The 17,251-nt window shown below is 39.7% G+C and overlaps 1 protein-coding gene across 2 annotated transcripts in view; it reads left to right on the plus strand.

Annotated features, from left to right (window-relative positions):
* PDK3 (pyruvate dehydrogenase kinase 3) overlaps positions 1-14,014 on the plus strand; it is a 101,117-nt gene extending 87,103 nt beyond the window's left edge. For both annotated transcript variants that reach the window (XM_037901894.2, XM_043537994.1), the window contains exon 11: positions 1,341-14,014. In XM_037901894.2, coding sequence (XP_037757822.1) covers positions 1,341-1,484 — 144 coding nt within the window. In that variant the 3' untranslated portion in view covers positions 1,485-14,014. The remainder of the gene's footprint in view (positions 1-1,340) is intronic.
* Positions 14,015-17,251: the final 3,237 nt, after the last annotated feature.

The raw sequence follows: 17,251 nt of genomic DNA on the forward strand, positions 1-17,251 counted from the left end.
ATTAAGGGAGTTCCATCTCCAGTGTGTCTGCTGAGCTCAATTGTAGCAGTATATCATGGGGGGAGAAGCATTACTCAGGTAACCAGGTCACAGACAAATCAGGGCATTTGAATCCAACCCAGTGCATGTCACATAGTGCTAGACCGTGCAGCTGCCCTAAGTAGGCATTTCATAAGTAATTCTCCACTGGCTTCATCTTCTGAATGGTACCAAAGTGTAACCTCACGTCGAGTGCATTACAATAATCTAATCTTGATTTGACAAAGGTATGGACAAGTGTGGCAGGGTCCTCACTGGAGAGAGAAGATGAATGTTTGGTGGGCTTACTCACCAGCCCAGGAAAATGTAATAATAGAAAAAACTGCTACCCATACATCCAGGAGCAGCCCAGGCTCTGACAGAAACCCCAAGTTGTGCACTGGTGTTACAACTGGCAGTTGCGATCCCTCTTTGAATTCTACCACCTCTTCCACCTGCTTCCCCACAACCGACCAACACTATCTCAGTCTTGTCTGGATTGCGTCAAGCCAGCTGGCTTTAGTTCTAGATTCAAATTAATCATGTTAGATCTAGGGCAGTGGTTCTCAGCAAGTGGTACATGTATCCCTGGGGGTACACAGAGGTCTTCCAGGGGGTACATCAACTCACCTAGATATTTGCCTAGTTTTACAACAGGCAACACAAAAAGCACTAGTGAAGTAAGTACAAACTAAAATTTCATACAGACAATGACTTGTTTATACTGCTCTATATACTATACACTGAAATGTAAGTACAATATTTATATTCCAAATGATTTATTTTATAATTATATGGTAAAAATGAGAAAGTAAGCAGTAATAATGTGTTATGACATTTTTGTATTTTTATGTCAGATTTTGTAAGCTAGTAGTTTTTAAGTGAGGTGAAACTTGGGGGTACGCAAGACAAGTCAGACTCCTGCAAGGGGTACAGTAGTCTGGAAAGGCTGAGAGACACTGATCTAGGGGAGTGGGCCTGCCAAAATAGCTTAAAAAAAAAGAACGCATAAAGGGCCCCCTAAAACTTTTTTCTTTTAACTGCTTTCTTTTTATTCTCTTTGTAGCCATCTTGGAGACGGGGAGAATTTCAAAATGGATTTTTTTATGGATTTTTATTGCAATATGGTCAACCCATTTTGAACTGGGTCACCATAAGCATGGTCAAAGAGGCTTCTAAAATATCATGTGTGGGGGACATGTAAATAGTTGAAGCTTTCGTTGAATGCAGAAGTTAGTGTTCACAAAGAGTCTGTTATCATGTTTACCACCTTATTGTACATATCTCAGCAACAGTCTCTTACCATTGCTTTCATTTTATAGGCTCTTTCAAGTGAATCGTTTGAAAGACTTCCAGTTTTTAATAAGTCAGCATGGCGACACTACAAGACTACACCTGAAGCTGATGACTGGAGCAATCCTAGCAGTGAACCCAGGGATGCGTCTAAATACAAAGCTAATCGATAATTTACCACCTTTGTCTCTCTCGAAGATGACTTCTGATTTCAGTTTAAAGTCTCTGCTTTGTTCCAAAATCCTCTGAACCATATTAGCCAATTACTTCCATACAAGGTGCTGTAAGGGCACTGAAATTGCAAAAAACAAAGTGATGTATGAGACTTAAGAAAAGCACTAAGCATTTTTGGTGTAGGTAGTGTTATAACAACTTTACCAAAATATGCTTGGTTAGTTTGGTTTGATATTGACAAATGGGATTGCACTGTGATTGCACTTAAGTACACAACTGTACAGTGAAAGGGTATTACTTCTTAAAGGCCAGTTTTTATGCAGAAATAAAAATCAGCAAAATCTATGGAATCCCTTTAATAGTCAATAGCATCTTATACAGCAATATGATGTAACAGACAAGTTCTAACATAGCTGAATGTGTGCTTAGAAAATCCACTCTTTGCAGCAGTTTTATATTGCACAGTCAGTGTCATCTGTTACATAAAATCCTTTTGGGCTCTTCAGATCTTATAGCTAGTGACGATAGAGATGCATAGTTCTTAGAAGGTTTCTGTAGTTTTAAACTGATGCTTACCCACATTCCCAAATCCATTTGTCAAGTGCATCCAAAAATATATATTCTTATAAGGCATTGCGAGTTTCACCTCTTAATATGCACCTTAATGTTTTACTGAATTTGCACAAAATGCCAAATGATAAATCACATTAATTATTTTAAGAAAAGATTATAAGGGGTCAGCGCTTCTCTCCATTCTTGCAAGTAACTCCCATTGATACAGAGGTGAAAGAATAAATTTTATACGTGATGTTCTTTGCCTCTCAGATACTTTTTTGCTTTGTTTTTGGGAAAGCATACCATGAAACCAGTCAGCCAGTCATGTAAATGAATTTGCCTTAAGAATGTTGGTCACCTGGAACCTGATTAGTTGTAAAATGGTAAATAATTTGCAACGTCATTTATCTATGTAGCAAAGGACAATAGTCTGGTAATTTGAGTTTGTACTATATATAGAGTTGTTTCACACTGGCTTTTGGAAAGCATTACTGGTCTAAATATTATTAAACCGGGAGCATAATAGAAACAATGAACGATAATTAAAATGGCTGATAAGAAGTTGATGACTTCTTCCAAGGAGAGAGAGAGATTCATTAAACAGCATTCTCTAAAATTGGTTGAGAGTTACTTATGAATGTCAAGAAGCTGTACTGTACCAAGTTTCCACCAAATATTGCAGGTCCATAGAGTGTACTGTAGAGGTTCGGCGTTCTGGTAATATCCTAACTACAAGAGTAAAGGTAGAATGGGTTGTAATGATGACTGTGCTTGCAGATGCACCCTCAGTATCTCTGTGGTGTTTTGATATTTTTTGAAAGATATTGCAAGATTTTAACCAGACAAAACTTGTTTACTAAAACTCCACAAAATATCCCTTTGTCCTCCTGAATATTTATTTTGTAAGAATTAGTCTGTTAGATAAATAAGGAAAAGGTGAGAACTTCCTGGATATTTTTTTTTTTTAAATTAGTTTGAGTTAGAGGAATGATGTTACTATGCACGTGCATGGCACACTTCATCCAAGGATCTCAAAGCACCTTGTAAGCAATTCAGTCTCTCAGCACCCTATTTTTTGATGGACAAACTGGGAAAAGATGAAGCCCTAATCCTGCAGACACGTCCACATACTTGCATGGAAGTTAACCACCTGTAAAATTGTGTGCAGGATTAAGGGCCTATGTTAAACAATAATCCCCCATGGTTGCAGACACCACTGCAGAGAGAAAAAGCTGGCATTCATGTGGCACAGCCAAGTGGTCCATCTGTCACTGTGGAAAACTCAATATAGTCACTGAAGAATACTTTAAATGGCTAGAGCCTTAATTTTAAAGGACACATTCAACCAGAAATCTAGTCAGTTTGAAAAAAAAAAAAAAAATCTGTTCCTGCCATTTTTTGTACCTTTACAATCTTCCTTTTTAAGTTGCATCTTTGTTGCTGTTTGAAAGATTCCCCCCAAAAACCGATGAACACTAGTCATATAGGGAGACTGTGAAACTGATTATACAAGAAGTGGCAAAATGTAAAATTTGCTTGAAAATATAATTGACTACGAACTTCAAAGAACAGGATAAATGTATGAAGAGGGTAAAATTTTTGCAGTTCTTTGGAAAAAGTCATGTTACGACACAGTGAGTGATCTTTAGGTCTAGACTGCTTCTTTTGGGGGAAATCTTGGCTGACTGGTTTATAAATGAAAATGAATAGAATAGTCCATGCCCAGGAATGTTAAGCAGAAATTCCCTTTTGTGTAGCAGAAGTGCATTAAGAAAATGAATGCAGAAGCCCGTGAGTCAGAAGTGAAGATATGAAGGGCCAGTATTATTATAATGGCTGAGTCACTACTTTAACTAAAACAATTTGTTTGGTATTCAAGGCTAATCTGGCTACTGAAGAGGATGAGTGCTTTGGTCCTCCTTAAGCAAAGAAAGTCTCTGTCACTTGCAGATTGGCCACCAGATGCTCCTTACTGCTCTAGGGAAGAGGAGTTGGTGCCATATACATTTTCTTCACATCCTATTAGATACTTAAACTCATGTCCTCTGAAATGGCTGCAGTTGGCAATTTATTCTTTGAATCCTGATCGTGTCCTGATAGTTCAGAGAAGGGAGATAAGAGCATATTCTACTCTCTTCTCTTTTCACCAGGCACTCCTACTTCCTCTGTTTTCCTGTCATTCTCTAGTCACTCTTGCTGAGTGCAGGCAGATCCCACTCCCAGTGGTTAATCTCTCTCTCCCTACTCCTGAGGGAATTCTGCGCCAAAAAATTAAATATTTTGCACACATTTTAAAATTCTGCATATTTTATTTGTCAAAATAACACAGTGCAATCACACCGTTTTCAGATATTTGCTGACAAGTATTTTTAAATAAATTACCAAAATAATTGAAAATGGAGTGATTATATTGTTATTGTGTTTGTGTTATTTTGACAAAATATGCAGAACTTTGCAGAATTTTAATTTTTTTATTTTTTTGGTGCAGAATTTCTTCAGGAGTACCAGGGTGCAGTCTGGGTGTGGGCAGCTCAGTAGAGGGTCTGGGTGTAGGGGGGAATCTGGATGCATAGGGGCTTGGTGCGAGGGTCTGGGTGCAGGGAGAATAGGACTCTGCAGGGGGGCACAAGGTGAAGGTGATTAGGGCTGAGTGGGACTTGGTGAGGTGTGGGGGTCAGGGTGCAGCTGGTTGGAGCTCAGTGGGGTGAGGGTCCGGGTATGGGTGGCTCCTGATACAAGGGGAAAGCTCAGCCGTATGGGATTTGGGGACTCTGTGGGAGGGTTCTGGGTGCATTGGATTCCTGATTACAAAGGGGGGGAGGGGTCACCATACAGGGAGCTGCTCCCCATGTCCGCTCAATCCCTGTGAATCTGGACCCCCTCCCTGGCTGAACCTCACCTCCCCGCACTTGGAACCCCCCCTCCCCCCCCCGAGCCTAACCGCCCTCCCCCCCGTGCACCCAGACACACACACACAGACCCATGGTGCAGAGCTTTATGTAGCCAGGGGAAGTTTCTGGGGCTTGATCTGACCCAGCCCCAGCTGCTCAGCGCAGGAAAGCAGGAGGGTCTCTGTCCTCCTTCTCCGCCCCCCATGCCCAGCTGGGACTAATGTCCCTGGGTGGCCAGGGCATCCCCAGATCCCCCCCCCCCCCCTGTGATTTACCTCTTCCCCTGGCTGCCTGAACAGATGTGTCTGAGCTGCCGGGAGGGGTGAGTGAGCACTGCTGAAGCTTCTCTTTGTTTCCCCACAGAAACAATTTTCTGCAAGGAAGCAAAGGGATTCTTGTAGCTCATTTTTCTGCTGCGCTCCAGTTATGTAGAATTCCCCCAGGAGTACCTCTCCCTTTCTGCCTTACCTAAGCTACCAGCCTACCTACCTGCACGGAGCTCACTTCTGCCCCAGGTTTGACCTTCCTAACTCAAGTAATCCCCCTCTGCAGCATGTTGGCCTGAGGGAGTGGAGAGGAATTGTCAGCAAGGGAAAATTTGATAGGGAGGAGAGTTTTCCAGAAAGACAAAATTGACTTACATACTGAAAAGTTAAGATTGATATTTGTTAAAGTGTTGATCCTAGCTAGTGTATCTACAGATTCTGCTCTTATTCATTGGTGTCTAATCCTGTTTTGAATCTTATGAGGCCATTTGCCTCAATATCCTGTGGCACTGAATTCAAAAGTAAAATTTTATGTAGTGTAAAAATGTATTTCTTTTTATCCATTTCAGATTTATAGCTCTCTAACTTTATTGTATCCCCTTGTCTTGAGTTACACAGTGCAGTAGATTAGAACAGACGTCTTCAGTGCTGTCATTAACAAAGAGAGACTGAGCTACACATACCATCTCTTAGATCCTTCTTGGGAATTTACAACTGAATCTTATACCCTGATTGGATTGGAGTGGTTTAACTTTTTTCTTTCTGGTGTGTATCTTCTGGCATGTCTATCTTGAAGTTAATCTGCTAACTTGTAGCTCAAATACCTAATGTTGATAGATACTTATTGAAGTTCCTTTTAAAAGAAAAGCCATAAAACCTTGTGCTCCTTGATTCAGCTAAATTTCTCAATCTAAGGGGTCTCTCAGGGTCAGTACTTGGAGATGAAACTTTCAAGGAATAGCTAAATGCTCAAGTAAGTATTGTCTGGGAATTTAGTAAATGGTGCTGTCTTCATCTGAGTATTTTTCCCCAGTGACCCAGCATAGTACCAAAGGAATCTTACGCTGCTGCAGTTTATCTTTTGGATAATATTTCAAATGGAGGTCCTGTCTTCTTATGCTTTTGTAGTTCCCTTCACACTTTTTGAAGGAGTATGGATGTCCTCCCATGGATCAGTAACTGGTTAAAAGATAGGATACAAAGGGTAGGAATAAATGGTTAATTTTCACACTGGAATGGTCAGTAGCTGGGCACCCCAAAGATCTGTAGTGGGACCTGTGCTGCTTAACATACTCAGATGATCTTGGAAAAAGGGGTAAACACTGAGGTGGCAACATTTGCAGATGAGACACAAATACGCAAGATAGTTGAGTCCAGAGCTGACAGTGAAGAGTTACAAAGGGATCTCACAAAACTGGGTGACTGGGCAACAAAATGGCAGATGAAATTGAATGTTGATAAATTCAAAGATGATCCCAACTACACATACAAAATGATGGGGTCTAAATTAGCTCTTACCACCCAAGAAAAAGATTGTGGGGTCACTGTGGATAGTTCTCTGAGAACATTTGCTCAGTGTGCAGCACAGTCAAAAAAGCTGACAATATTAGGAACCATTAGGAAAGGGATAGATAATAAGACAAAAAATGTCATCATATAAATCCATTGTATGCCCACAGCTTGAATACTGCAGTTCTGGTCACCCCATCTCAAAACAGATATATTAGAATTGGAAAAGTACAGAGAAGGGCAACACAGATGACTAAGGGTTTAGAACAGATTCCACATGAGGAAAAATTAAAAAGACTGGGACTGTTCAGCTTAGAAAAGAGACAAGTGAGGAGGGATATGATAGAGATCTATGAAATCATGAATGGTATGGAGAGAGTGCCTAAGGAGGTAGTATTTACCCCTTCACAGAACACAAGAACAGGTGTCACCCAATGAAATTAATAATCAGCAGGTTTAAAACAAACATAAGGAAGTACTTCTTCACACAAAACACAGTCATCCTGTGGAACTCTTTGCCAGGGGCATTTTTGAAGGCCAAAAATATAACTGAATTCAAAAAAGAATTGGATGAGTTCCTGGAGGATAGGTCTATCAATTCCAAGATGGTCAGGGATGCAGGCCTATGCGCTGGTGTTCCTAAACCTCTGAGTGCCAGAAATTGGGACTGAACAACAGGATGCATTACTCGATGAATTGCCCTGTTCATTCCCTCTGAAGCATGTCATGCAGGTCACTGTTAGAAGACAGGATACTGGGCTAGATGGACCATTGGTCTGATCTGATATGGCCATTCTTGTTTTTATGATGTACATCTTGGTGTTCTTGCCAATTTTTTCCTCCAGTTATAAATCCTTCCTATATCTCCAGTTGGATATATATTTTTTTAATGGCCTTAAGTGTTGTTCGGAGTTCATGTTCACTATGAAACAGTTGTTGCTCACAACCTAAAGCTGACAGCATTTCAGTGGGGTGGGGTGAGATCTCACAAGCCAGACAAAGCATTTGGGTGAAATCTTGGCCATGTTGAAGTCAGTGGCAAAACTCCCATTGATTTCACCCATAATGTTTTTATAAAGTGTTTTTAGATGCTTACATCTAATGTGCTATAAATTGCAAATTGAGCTTGATGGATTTAAATAATTTTGTATAAAAAAACCCCTAAATTTTAGGGTCAAGTATCTCTCGACAATATCCATGCCAAGTTGGCTATTGTTAATCATTTAATTAGTATGCATGTTCCTTGGTTGTAGCAAAGATTCTGTGGTTTTGTAACAGCTCGTCATCTCCTCTTTCTGGATATTCACTTACTTACGAATGAAAATATTCTAATGTGTTTCAGTGATAAAAGAATCTTCTGCAGGCAGTTTACACTGAAGATGATTTATTTCAGTATTTAATAGGAAGAGGAGTTTATCAACAGGTTATTAAATAAACACAACTATTAAGTTTCAGAGTGGTAGCCGTGTTAGTCTGTATCAGCAAAAACAACAAGGAGTACTTGTGGCACCTTAAAGATTAACAAATTTATTTGGGCATAAACTTTCGTGGGCTAAACCCACTTCAGGTTTTGCTAGAATTATTTTAATGTAATCTAACGAAAAACCTGTTGTAAAATAATAATAATAACTGAACAAATATGTATTCACCTTAAAAATTAGTCAATATTTAAAATCAGTAAATGGATATTTAAAACAAGTAACTTAGAACAATATGAGACTTTAAAAAGTCTTAAAATCCTTCAGAGTCTGAATCAGTGTCTGATTCACCAGACAGTTCATTAAACTCTGCTTCAGTCACAGCTGCACCTGCATTGTCATTGTAGATGTTGACAGTGTCGTCTTCAGACTCTGATTCCTTCTCATCATCAGCCTCTGTTGTGTCATCATCAAATATGGCATCTTCTGACCCGTCAAGTGCATTGCTGATACAGCATTTCCTAAATGATTTTTCCTGTCATTTCCGAGGGAATGGACACCCACGCATCCTTGATCCACTGGGCGACCAGATTGATTTCAGGCTTCATAAGATTCCTGCCTTTTGCTAACTTCCCCATGCCTGAGCACATCCATTCAGACCACATTTTGCGTAGCCTGTCTTTAAAGGGTTTGTTCAGGCAGACATCAAGAGGTTGTAGAACTGAAGTTAAGCCTCCAGGTGTTACAGCCAAATTAGTTTTCATATTTTTGGCCACATTTTTCACCTCATCAGTCTTGTGTGCCCTAAACATGTCCCAAACAAGCATAGCAGGTTTCTTGAAAAGTGCTCCTGGTCTCTTATTCCACACTTTTTCCAGCCATTCAATAGTCCCACTTCCGTCCATCCATCCCTTTTCGTGTGCATGTACAATGACACCAGCAGGAAATTTCATGTTTGTAGGAAAGGTTTTTCTTTTAAAAAAAAACAACCACCACAGGAGGGAGCTTTGATCCATATGCCAAACAAGATAAAACCACCGTAACATGGATTTTTTCATGGCCAGTGGTTTTAATTAAAACTTTTTTGTCGCCAACACTGGTTACCATTCTGTTGCTCCGGAGATCAATGTCATTGGTGTTTTGTCCATATTTGCTGTTTGTGACAGTTCAAATGCCTATTCTTTTCGATATTTTATAATAAACCTTTGGAAAGATTCGTTTTTTCTTCCAGATCTCTCGGCAGCTTTTGCGCTATCTTTGTTCACTGACAAAAACAGAGACTATGACGGTTCATGAAGCGAGTACACCAACCGGCTGATGCGACAAATACCGATGGCTTTATTGACTTGTATTTGTCGTCTTTCGACATTTGCAGAGCACGCAGACAAATTCCAGTTCTAGTGACAATGTACCCATACTGTCAACATTCAGCAACCCAATTATTGAGATCTCTCTCTCCAACTCAGGAAATGAAGTGCACCTCATTGGACATTTTTTCTTGCTTCTTGGCATGTCTTTTAGTGTTTTATTTTTTCGCCATTCTCTTCCTTGCTTCTCACTGATACAGAATTCATGAGCAGCGGCGCAATTATTGTTTGCTTCTGCATATTCAACAACTTTAAGTTTGAACGCTGCATGATAAGCAGACCTTTTTCTTTTGATTTCACCATTGTTCATTTTAAATACTAGTATGAAAATAGATTATTATTATTATTGTAGTTATAGATTTTGTAGGACTTTATATAGGAATATCACCTGCTTTATCGCTGTCAAATGATTGTTCTTTATTTCAAAGCAGCCCTGTAGATTGGCATGTCTGTGGGGATAACAGGCAATTTCAATTTCATTAGAGATTCCATCGATTTTGCACGTTATATTTTCATATTGGCTCGAGACTTATGAGGTCCATTGGTAGAAGTGCATGAAGAGATCAAATTACGCAGTAGCGGACTGACATCAGTGCTGTAGTACTATCGTTCATTGTATTTTTCTGATTGGCTTGTAAGGCATAGCATTTTGTGAAACGCATGAGTCAAATGTCATGCAGATCTGCAGCACTGCTCTTTTAGTATTCCTTTCAAGCCAATCTAGTCTACTAAAGAAAGCCTTTGCAACTTTAAAAGGCTGGAGTATTGACATCAATAAATGGGTTGGCAAACTTTGGCTCCCGGCCTGTCAGGGTAAGCCGCTGGTGGGTCGGTACATTTTGTTTACGTGGAGTGTCTGCAGGCATGGGCTGAGGGGCTCCATGCCTGCAGACGCTCCAGGTAAACAAAATGACAATGTATCAGATATTCAATTCAATGATTCCATAGAGTTTAAAATCATCAAATTTTGGTGTAAACCCGTTTATAAGCCCACCCCTGCTCTTTGATGCGTCACTTGTTTACCAAAAATATTCGGCTTATGAACGAGTATATACGGTATATTTCCTGAATCAAATTTAGTTGCTGTTCCCTCAGCATATTCATAGGAGAGTGAATGTCCCAGGTTTCTTGGCTAGGAATTGGGAAATTATTGCCTAGAATGTGATAGTACTAACAGGCGCTCCTAACACTCCCTATCCTCACCTCAATGTCAGTGGATTCAACTGCAGTGGTTGTTTTAGCTTAAAGGGTCCTGTGGTAAATTTAAATAAAGTAAGTTGCCACTTACCAGTCAGTTGGTCAGTGTGACAGTTTGTAAGTATGAAGTGCTCTTTTGAAATGTCCAGAGGCCACAGCAAAACTCTGATGCTGGGTTCCAGAAAAAGCTCTCCTATTAGAGGTACACGTACACAATAGCATGTATATAGAAAAGGTTTATATTGAAGAATATGAAGAATTATGGAGCTTCAGTACTTGTACATGTAATACTCTCTCTAAACTTGATGTCCAGCATTTTTTGGTGCAAGGATTACTGTAGGTTGTTTGACTTTTATCTCACTGTCTGTTTGCTAAATGATTTTGGGTGCCCAACTGGAGGCAACTTGAAGGAGTCTGTAAGCTGGTGGGCCATTTCGCCAGCAAGGCAACGGAAATAAATCGCCAAACCTTTTAAGGCCTTTTCCACACAATCTTCACAAAACAAAACAAAAAGCCAAATCAGCTGAGAAACACTGGGCAAATAATCTCCAGAGGCTTTGCCTGCCTCAGCCAGCCAGCAGGGGAGAGGACACACTCTTCCCTCTATTTCCCCTTTTTACCCAGCTTCCCCTTCCTTTTATATTCCACCCTGAGAAGCCATGTGCTCAGTGGGGCCTGTTAACTCTCTTAAAGATTGCAGATCCAGCCTGATTCCCAAGAGCTGCATGCCAACTCTATAAAAATCAGGCTTCTTTCATGGTGGCTCAGATCACTAGTTGCGAAAATCCTGACCATTTTTATTTGATATTTATTACCAGAAGCCCAATGAGAATGAGGGTCCCACTGTTGGGCATTGTGCAAATGCATATGAAGACCCTTGCCCCGAAAAGCTTGAAATTTAAGTAATTAATTCCTTGCTGTACAATTTAATTTTTCTGATACGTCTTTAAAACTCGTCCAAACTTTCTGCTAAAGTCTCTGGAAACTTGTTGGTAGACAGGACATAGCCCTTCGATCAGGGAAAGATTGATCTCGCCATTCATATAAGCAAAAGATAAGTGATTCCTAAGTGAAGCAAAAAGGGGAAGGATGCCATTCTAATATCTTTCTATAGTCTTCACTCCTGTACATCACAATCTGGTTCAAGCTGTATAAAAAAATTGAGATCTGAGATTTACTGGGATCTGGCATGCCAGTTGCTGACTGAAGGAAGGCAAAAGGCAACTGGTGGATATTGCCGTTGCTTAAAACCCTGGGTGTCCTGGGCAAACTGTGGTGTTCTTATGGGTCCTGTGAGCATGTTGGACAGACCAGCTGTCATTTTGCATTTGAGAAGAATCCATACAGCCACTTCTGACACTTGATTAGGTTTTGCTCAAGGATTCTTTTAGCCCAAGCAATAATTAAGCCATTAAAGCTTCAAAAGCAGCTTTGGGGATTTGCTAACGTACTGTGACACTTGCAGGTGGGGCAGTAGAACTTACTTTTCTAGGTGTTGTGTGCATCACCAATGTATCCAAGCACCTTCAAGGCTTTTTCAAATTCAAGGCTCTACAAAAAGTGCAGATCCTGCAGCCATGTTAAAGAGATGATAGCACTATGTTTCACGTGGTCGTAGTGACGCACCCATCTGTTAATATTAGTGTTCTCTCTCAGTTGAATAGATACCGTGCCAGCAGTCAGTGTAGGCTACTTCCCATGTATTTCATTGAGATATAGTGATTCCTTGGCAGTTTAAGTTCCTGCACTTGAGCTGTCCAGAAGCTCGTGTTTGCCTTGTGAAATCCTGGGCTTCATGACCTATAAACTGTAGAAGGTCTGTTGAAAGTTCTGCAGCTGAAAAGGACAAGTATCTGCACTCTTTTGTGTCTAAATTGAGCCTGTAGCTAGCAAAACGCTTAGAATTCTAGTGCATCCTCTTCTCTGGTAAGTGTGATGGCAATGAGTGATTTGAGTGTGCAAACTGGTTCTATTACACGTGCATCTTATTTTTAAATTTTATGCATTTTTAAACTAAAATGCTTAATGTAGCAGATGAGGAATGACTGACTTTGGATTTTTGATACTGTCATAGCTAAGAATTAAACAATGAAATGGGACTGAATTTGCAAAGCGCTTCCCCCCCCCCCCCCCCGGTGTTATAAATGCTTTTCAGAGACATGCTAATCCAGTTTAATTAGATATAGCTAGACTCTTGTCGGATACTGTAATTCAGAATAATTTTCAGCTATAGATGGTAATATTTTCTACTGGAATTTTTATTAAGCACTCCAGTTCAGTAATAATAAGGATGACAAAATCAACCGCAGGAAGGTTAATTATTATGAGTATATAGTGGATTATTTTTCATACCTAAATTATTTTAATTTTGAAGACTGAATTTGCATGGAGAAGCATTATTTGTTGTCTTGGAATATGTTACTTACATTTGAGAAAAATAGACTTGCAAAATATTTAAAATTCCAATGTGCAGTATTTATATGTATGTCTGGATAGTTTGTCTTGTTGCCACGTTTTTCCATAATTAAATGCTATTTCTTTTTTTCTGAGTTGTAATGTTTGTTTTTGTGCATACATCTTTGTGGCTTTAAATGTTCTTAGATAACATTGGACATTTGAACTGTCAAAATAACAGCAGGCACTTTTCATCTTGAAATCCTCAAACCTCTTTGTAAAGTTAGGTAAGCACGATATAATTTTCCTCATTGTATAGAAGGAAAAATGGGGGGCACAGAGGAGTTCGTTACTTAACACTTCTGGGGCAGATAAAGGGATTGAAACCCAGGTTCCCTGATTCCCAGTCTCTTTCTCTAACCGCTCAACTAAATTACAAGAATAAACATATTGCTAGGTCTGAGGTCACTTTCTTTTTCCTGAAGAAATATTTTTATTACCTGTAAGGAATCTGCATTGCATTTCCTCACTGCTTGCCCTTTGGCATCTCAGAGGTAGGAAGCGGTTAATAACAGCATTGAAATAGCAAAATCTGTCAGTATGTACTATATAATGTCTGACAGTAGCTGTCTTTAGAATAGAGAGCTACTAGTTACAGCAGCAATATAATTAAGATGTGTAGCTCCAAGACACAGGATCACATCAAAGACCGAATTAATGATGCTAGTACTCATCTCCCTTACACTATGCATACATTTTTATTTTGCAAACTTATTTTATGCAATTCAATCTGGTTATTTAGTATGTGGATTTTTTCTGCCAGTGTAGCCAGAAGTCTTAAATAGTAATCAGTTTTAAAATATTTTGTACAAGGTTTTTTTTTTGTCTGAAGAATTTTTGTAATAGAAAAATTAAATGTGTAAGCTGTTTGAGTCAAATTTGTCTTTATTCATAGTGTCTCTTGCCATTGGGGCTGTTCGTTTTTGTAGGGGTTGTACTGATTTCTCAAACCGTAGTATAAAATGAAATTAATTAGTAAATTTAATCTATTACACATTGTCATCAAAAGCATCAGCTGGGCCAGTGACTCATTCCAAGCAATTCATTAGAAGACTGTTTCCTATCCACATTTGAGACAACCTGCTCTTGGATCTCTCATTCAAACGTATTCCTTTTTATGTGTCTCCTGTTCTGAGGACAGTATGTGCCTCATTTGCTTCTGCTGCAATGAAAGTTAGCAAGGCAAAGCACTTAAATTGGTAGCTGCCAACACTTCATTTTACTTTGCTCTTAGTCTAAGTGATTGGAAATTGTTTATGATTGGGAAAAAAATACAGTCAAATGAACATTTAATCAAGTTAAATTGGCATTGCTCTTTATGATTAAACAAGTAAATTATGTTTTCATATAGACAATCCCACCCTTATTGTAACTTTCAATCCCACCCTTTTAACATTGATCAAGTGTTGCTACTTTTTGTATTACACTGGATTACTTTCAGTGGATAGAAAAGAAGTACTTGTGGCACCTTAGAGACTAAGAAAGCATAAGCTTTCGTCAGCTACAGCTCACTTCATTGGATGCATGCAGTGGGGAGATTTTATTTACACAGAGAACATGAAACAATGGGTGTTACCATACACACTGTAGCAAGAGTGATTAGGTAAGGTGAGCTATTACCAGCAGGAGAGAAAAAAAACCATTTGTAGTGATAATCAAGGTGGGCCATTTCCAGCAGTTGACAAGAAAGCGTGAGGAACAGTGGGGGGGGGGGGGGGGATAAACATGGGGAAATAGTTTTACTTTGTGTAATGACACATCCACTCCCAGTCTTTATTCAAGCCTAAGTTAATGGTGTCCAGTTTTCAAATTAATTCCAATTCAGCAGTCTCTCATTGGAGTCTGTTTTTGAAGTTTTTTTTTTTTTTTTTTGTGGAAGAATTGCCACTTTTAGGCTGTAATCGAGTGACCAGAGAGATTGAAGTGTTCTCCGACTGGTTTTTGAATGTTATAACTCTTGAAGTCTGATTTGTGTCCATTCTTTTACATAGAGACTGTCCAGTTTGGCCACACACAAAGATGGACTACAAGCCATCAGGAACAGTATCCCCGATAATGTCACAGCAAACCTGGTGGCTGAACTTTGTGACTTTGTCCTCACCCATAACTATTTTACATTTGGGGACAATGTATACCTTCAAATCAGCGGCACTGCTATGGGTACCCGCATGGCCCACAGTATGCCAACATTTTTATGGCCGACTTAGAACAACGCTTCCTCAGCTCTCATCCCCTAATGCCCCAGTTCTACTTGTGCTACATTGGTGACATCTTCATCATCTGGATCCATGGAAAAGAAGCCCTTGAGGAATTCCACCATGATTTCAACAATTTCCATCCTACCATCAACCTCTGCCTGGACCAGTCCAAACAAGAGATCCACTTCCTGGACACTACGGTGCTAATAAGTGATGGTCACATAAACACCACCCTATACCGGAAACCTACTGACCGCTATACTTACCTACATGCCTCCATCTTTCATCCAGATCACACCACACGATCCATTGTCTACAGCCAAGCTCTACGATACAACTGCATTTGCTCCAACCCCTCAGACAGAGACAAACACCTACAAGATCTCTATCAAGCTTTCTTACAACTACAATACCCACCTGCTGAAGTGAAGAAACAGATTGACAGAGCCAAAAGAGTACCCAGAAGTTACCTACTGCAGGACAGGCCCAACAAAGAAAATAACAGAACATCCCTAGCCATCATGTTCAGACCCCAACTAAAACCTCTCCAACACATCATCAAGGATCTACAACCTATCCTGAAGGACGACCCATCACTCTCACAAATCTTGGGAGACAGGCCAGTTCTTGCTTACAGACAGCCTCCCCAACCTGAAGCAAATACTCACCAGTAACCACACACCACACAACAAAAACACTAACCCAGGAACCTATTCTTGCAACAAAGCCTGTTGCCAACTCTGTCCACATATCTATTTAGGGGACACCATCATAGGGCCTAATTACATCAGCCACACTATCAGAGGCTCGTTCACCTGCACATCTACCAATGTGATATATGCCATCATGTGCCAGCAATGCCCCTCTGCCATGTTCATTGGCCAAACCAGACAGTTTCTACGTAAAAGAATAAATGGACACAAATCAGACATCAAGAATTATTCAAAAACCAGTCGGAGAACACTTCAGTCTCTCTGGTCACTTGATTACAGACCTAAAAGTGGCAATTCTTCCACAGAAAGCTTCAAAAACAGACTCCAACAAGAGACTGCTGAATTGGAATTAATTTGCAAACTGGACACCATTACATTAGGCTTGACTAAAGACTTGGAGTGGATGTATCATTACACAAAGTAAAACTATTTCCCCATGTTTATTTTCCCCCCCTACTTTTCCTCACACGTTTTTGTCAACTGCTGGAAATGGCCCACCTTGATTATCACTACAAAAGTGATAACACTCCTCTCCTGCTGGTAATAGCTCACCTTACCTGATCACTCTTGCTACAGTGTGTATGGTAACACTCATTGTTTCATGTTCTCTGTGTATATAAATCTCCCCACTGTATTTTCCACTGCATGCATCCGATGAAGTGAGCTGTAGCTCATGAAAGCTTATGCTCAAATAAGTTTGTTAGTCTCTAAGGTGCCACAAGTACGCCTTTTCTTTTTGCGGATACAGACTAACATGGCTGCTACTCTGAAACCTTTCAGTGGGTAGGCTCACTAGTATTTTTTGTGTCTTTAAAAAGTGACACAGGTTTCCCCATGTATGTGAAGTGTGTGGGCACTTAAAATGCGAAACGAATTTTAGCATGCTGCACATTGTGTTATGGTATAGACTTCTCACTGGTATTCTTTTTCTATGTAAAGTTTTTTATTTTTCCTGTTTTGTTTCACCTTGATCTTATGTTTGTTTTATGTTAATAGGCCCACTGTTCTGTAGAAGCACATTTAGTACATGACTTTGGTCCATGAATGATTCTTTTATATATCTAAGCTTAAGACAACTGTGTCATTATATAAGAGTGAGTCGTTTTGTTGCAAATAAACTATTTAACCTTGTATTCAGTTAGAGGAACCTATTTTATTCTTTTCTCTCTTCATTTTGTTTATGTTCTTATACCATTCT

The sequence above is a fragment of the Chelonia mydas genome, chromosome 1 (genome assembly GCF_015237465.2).
Source record: "Chelonia mydas isolate rCheMyd1 chromosome 1, rCheMyd1.pri.v2, whole genome shotgun sequence".
NCBI lineage: Eukaryota > Metazoa > Chordata > Testudines > Cheloniidae > Chelonia > Chelonia mydas.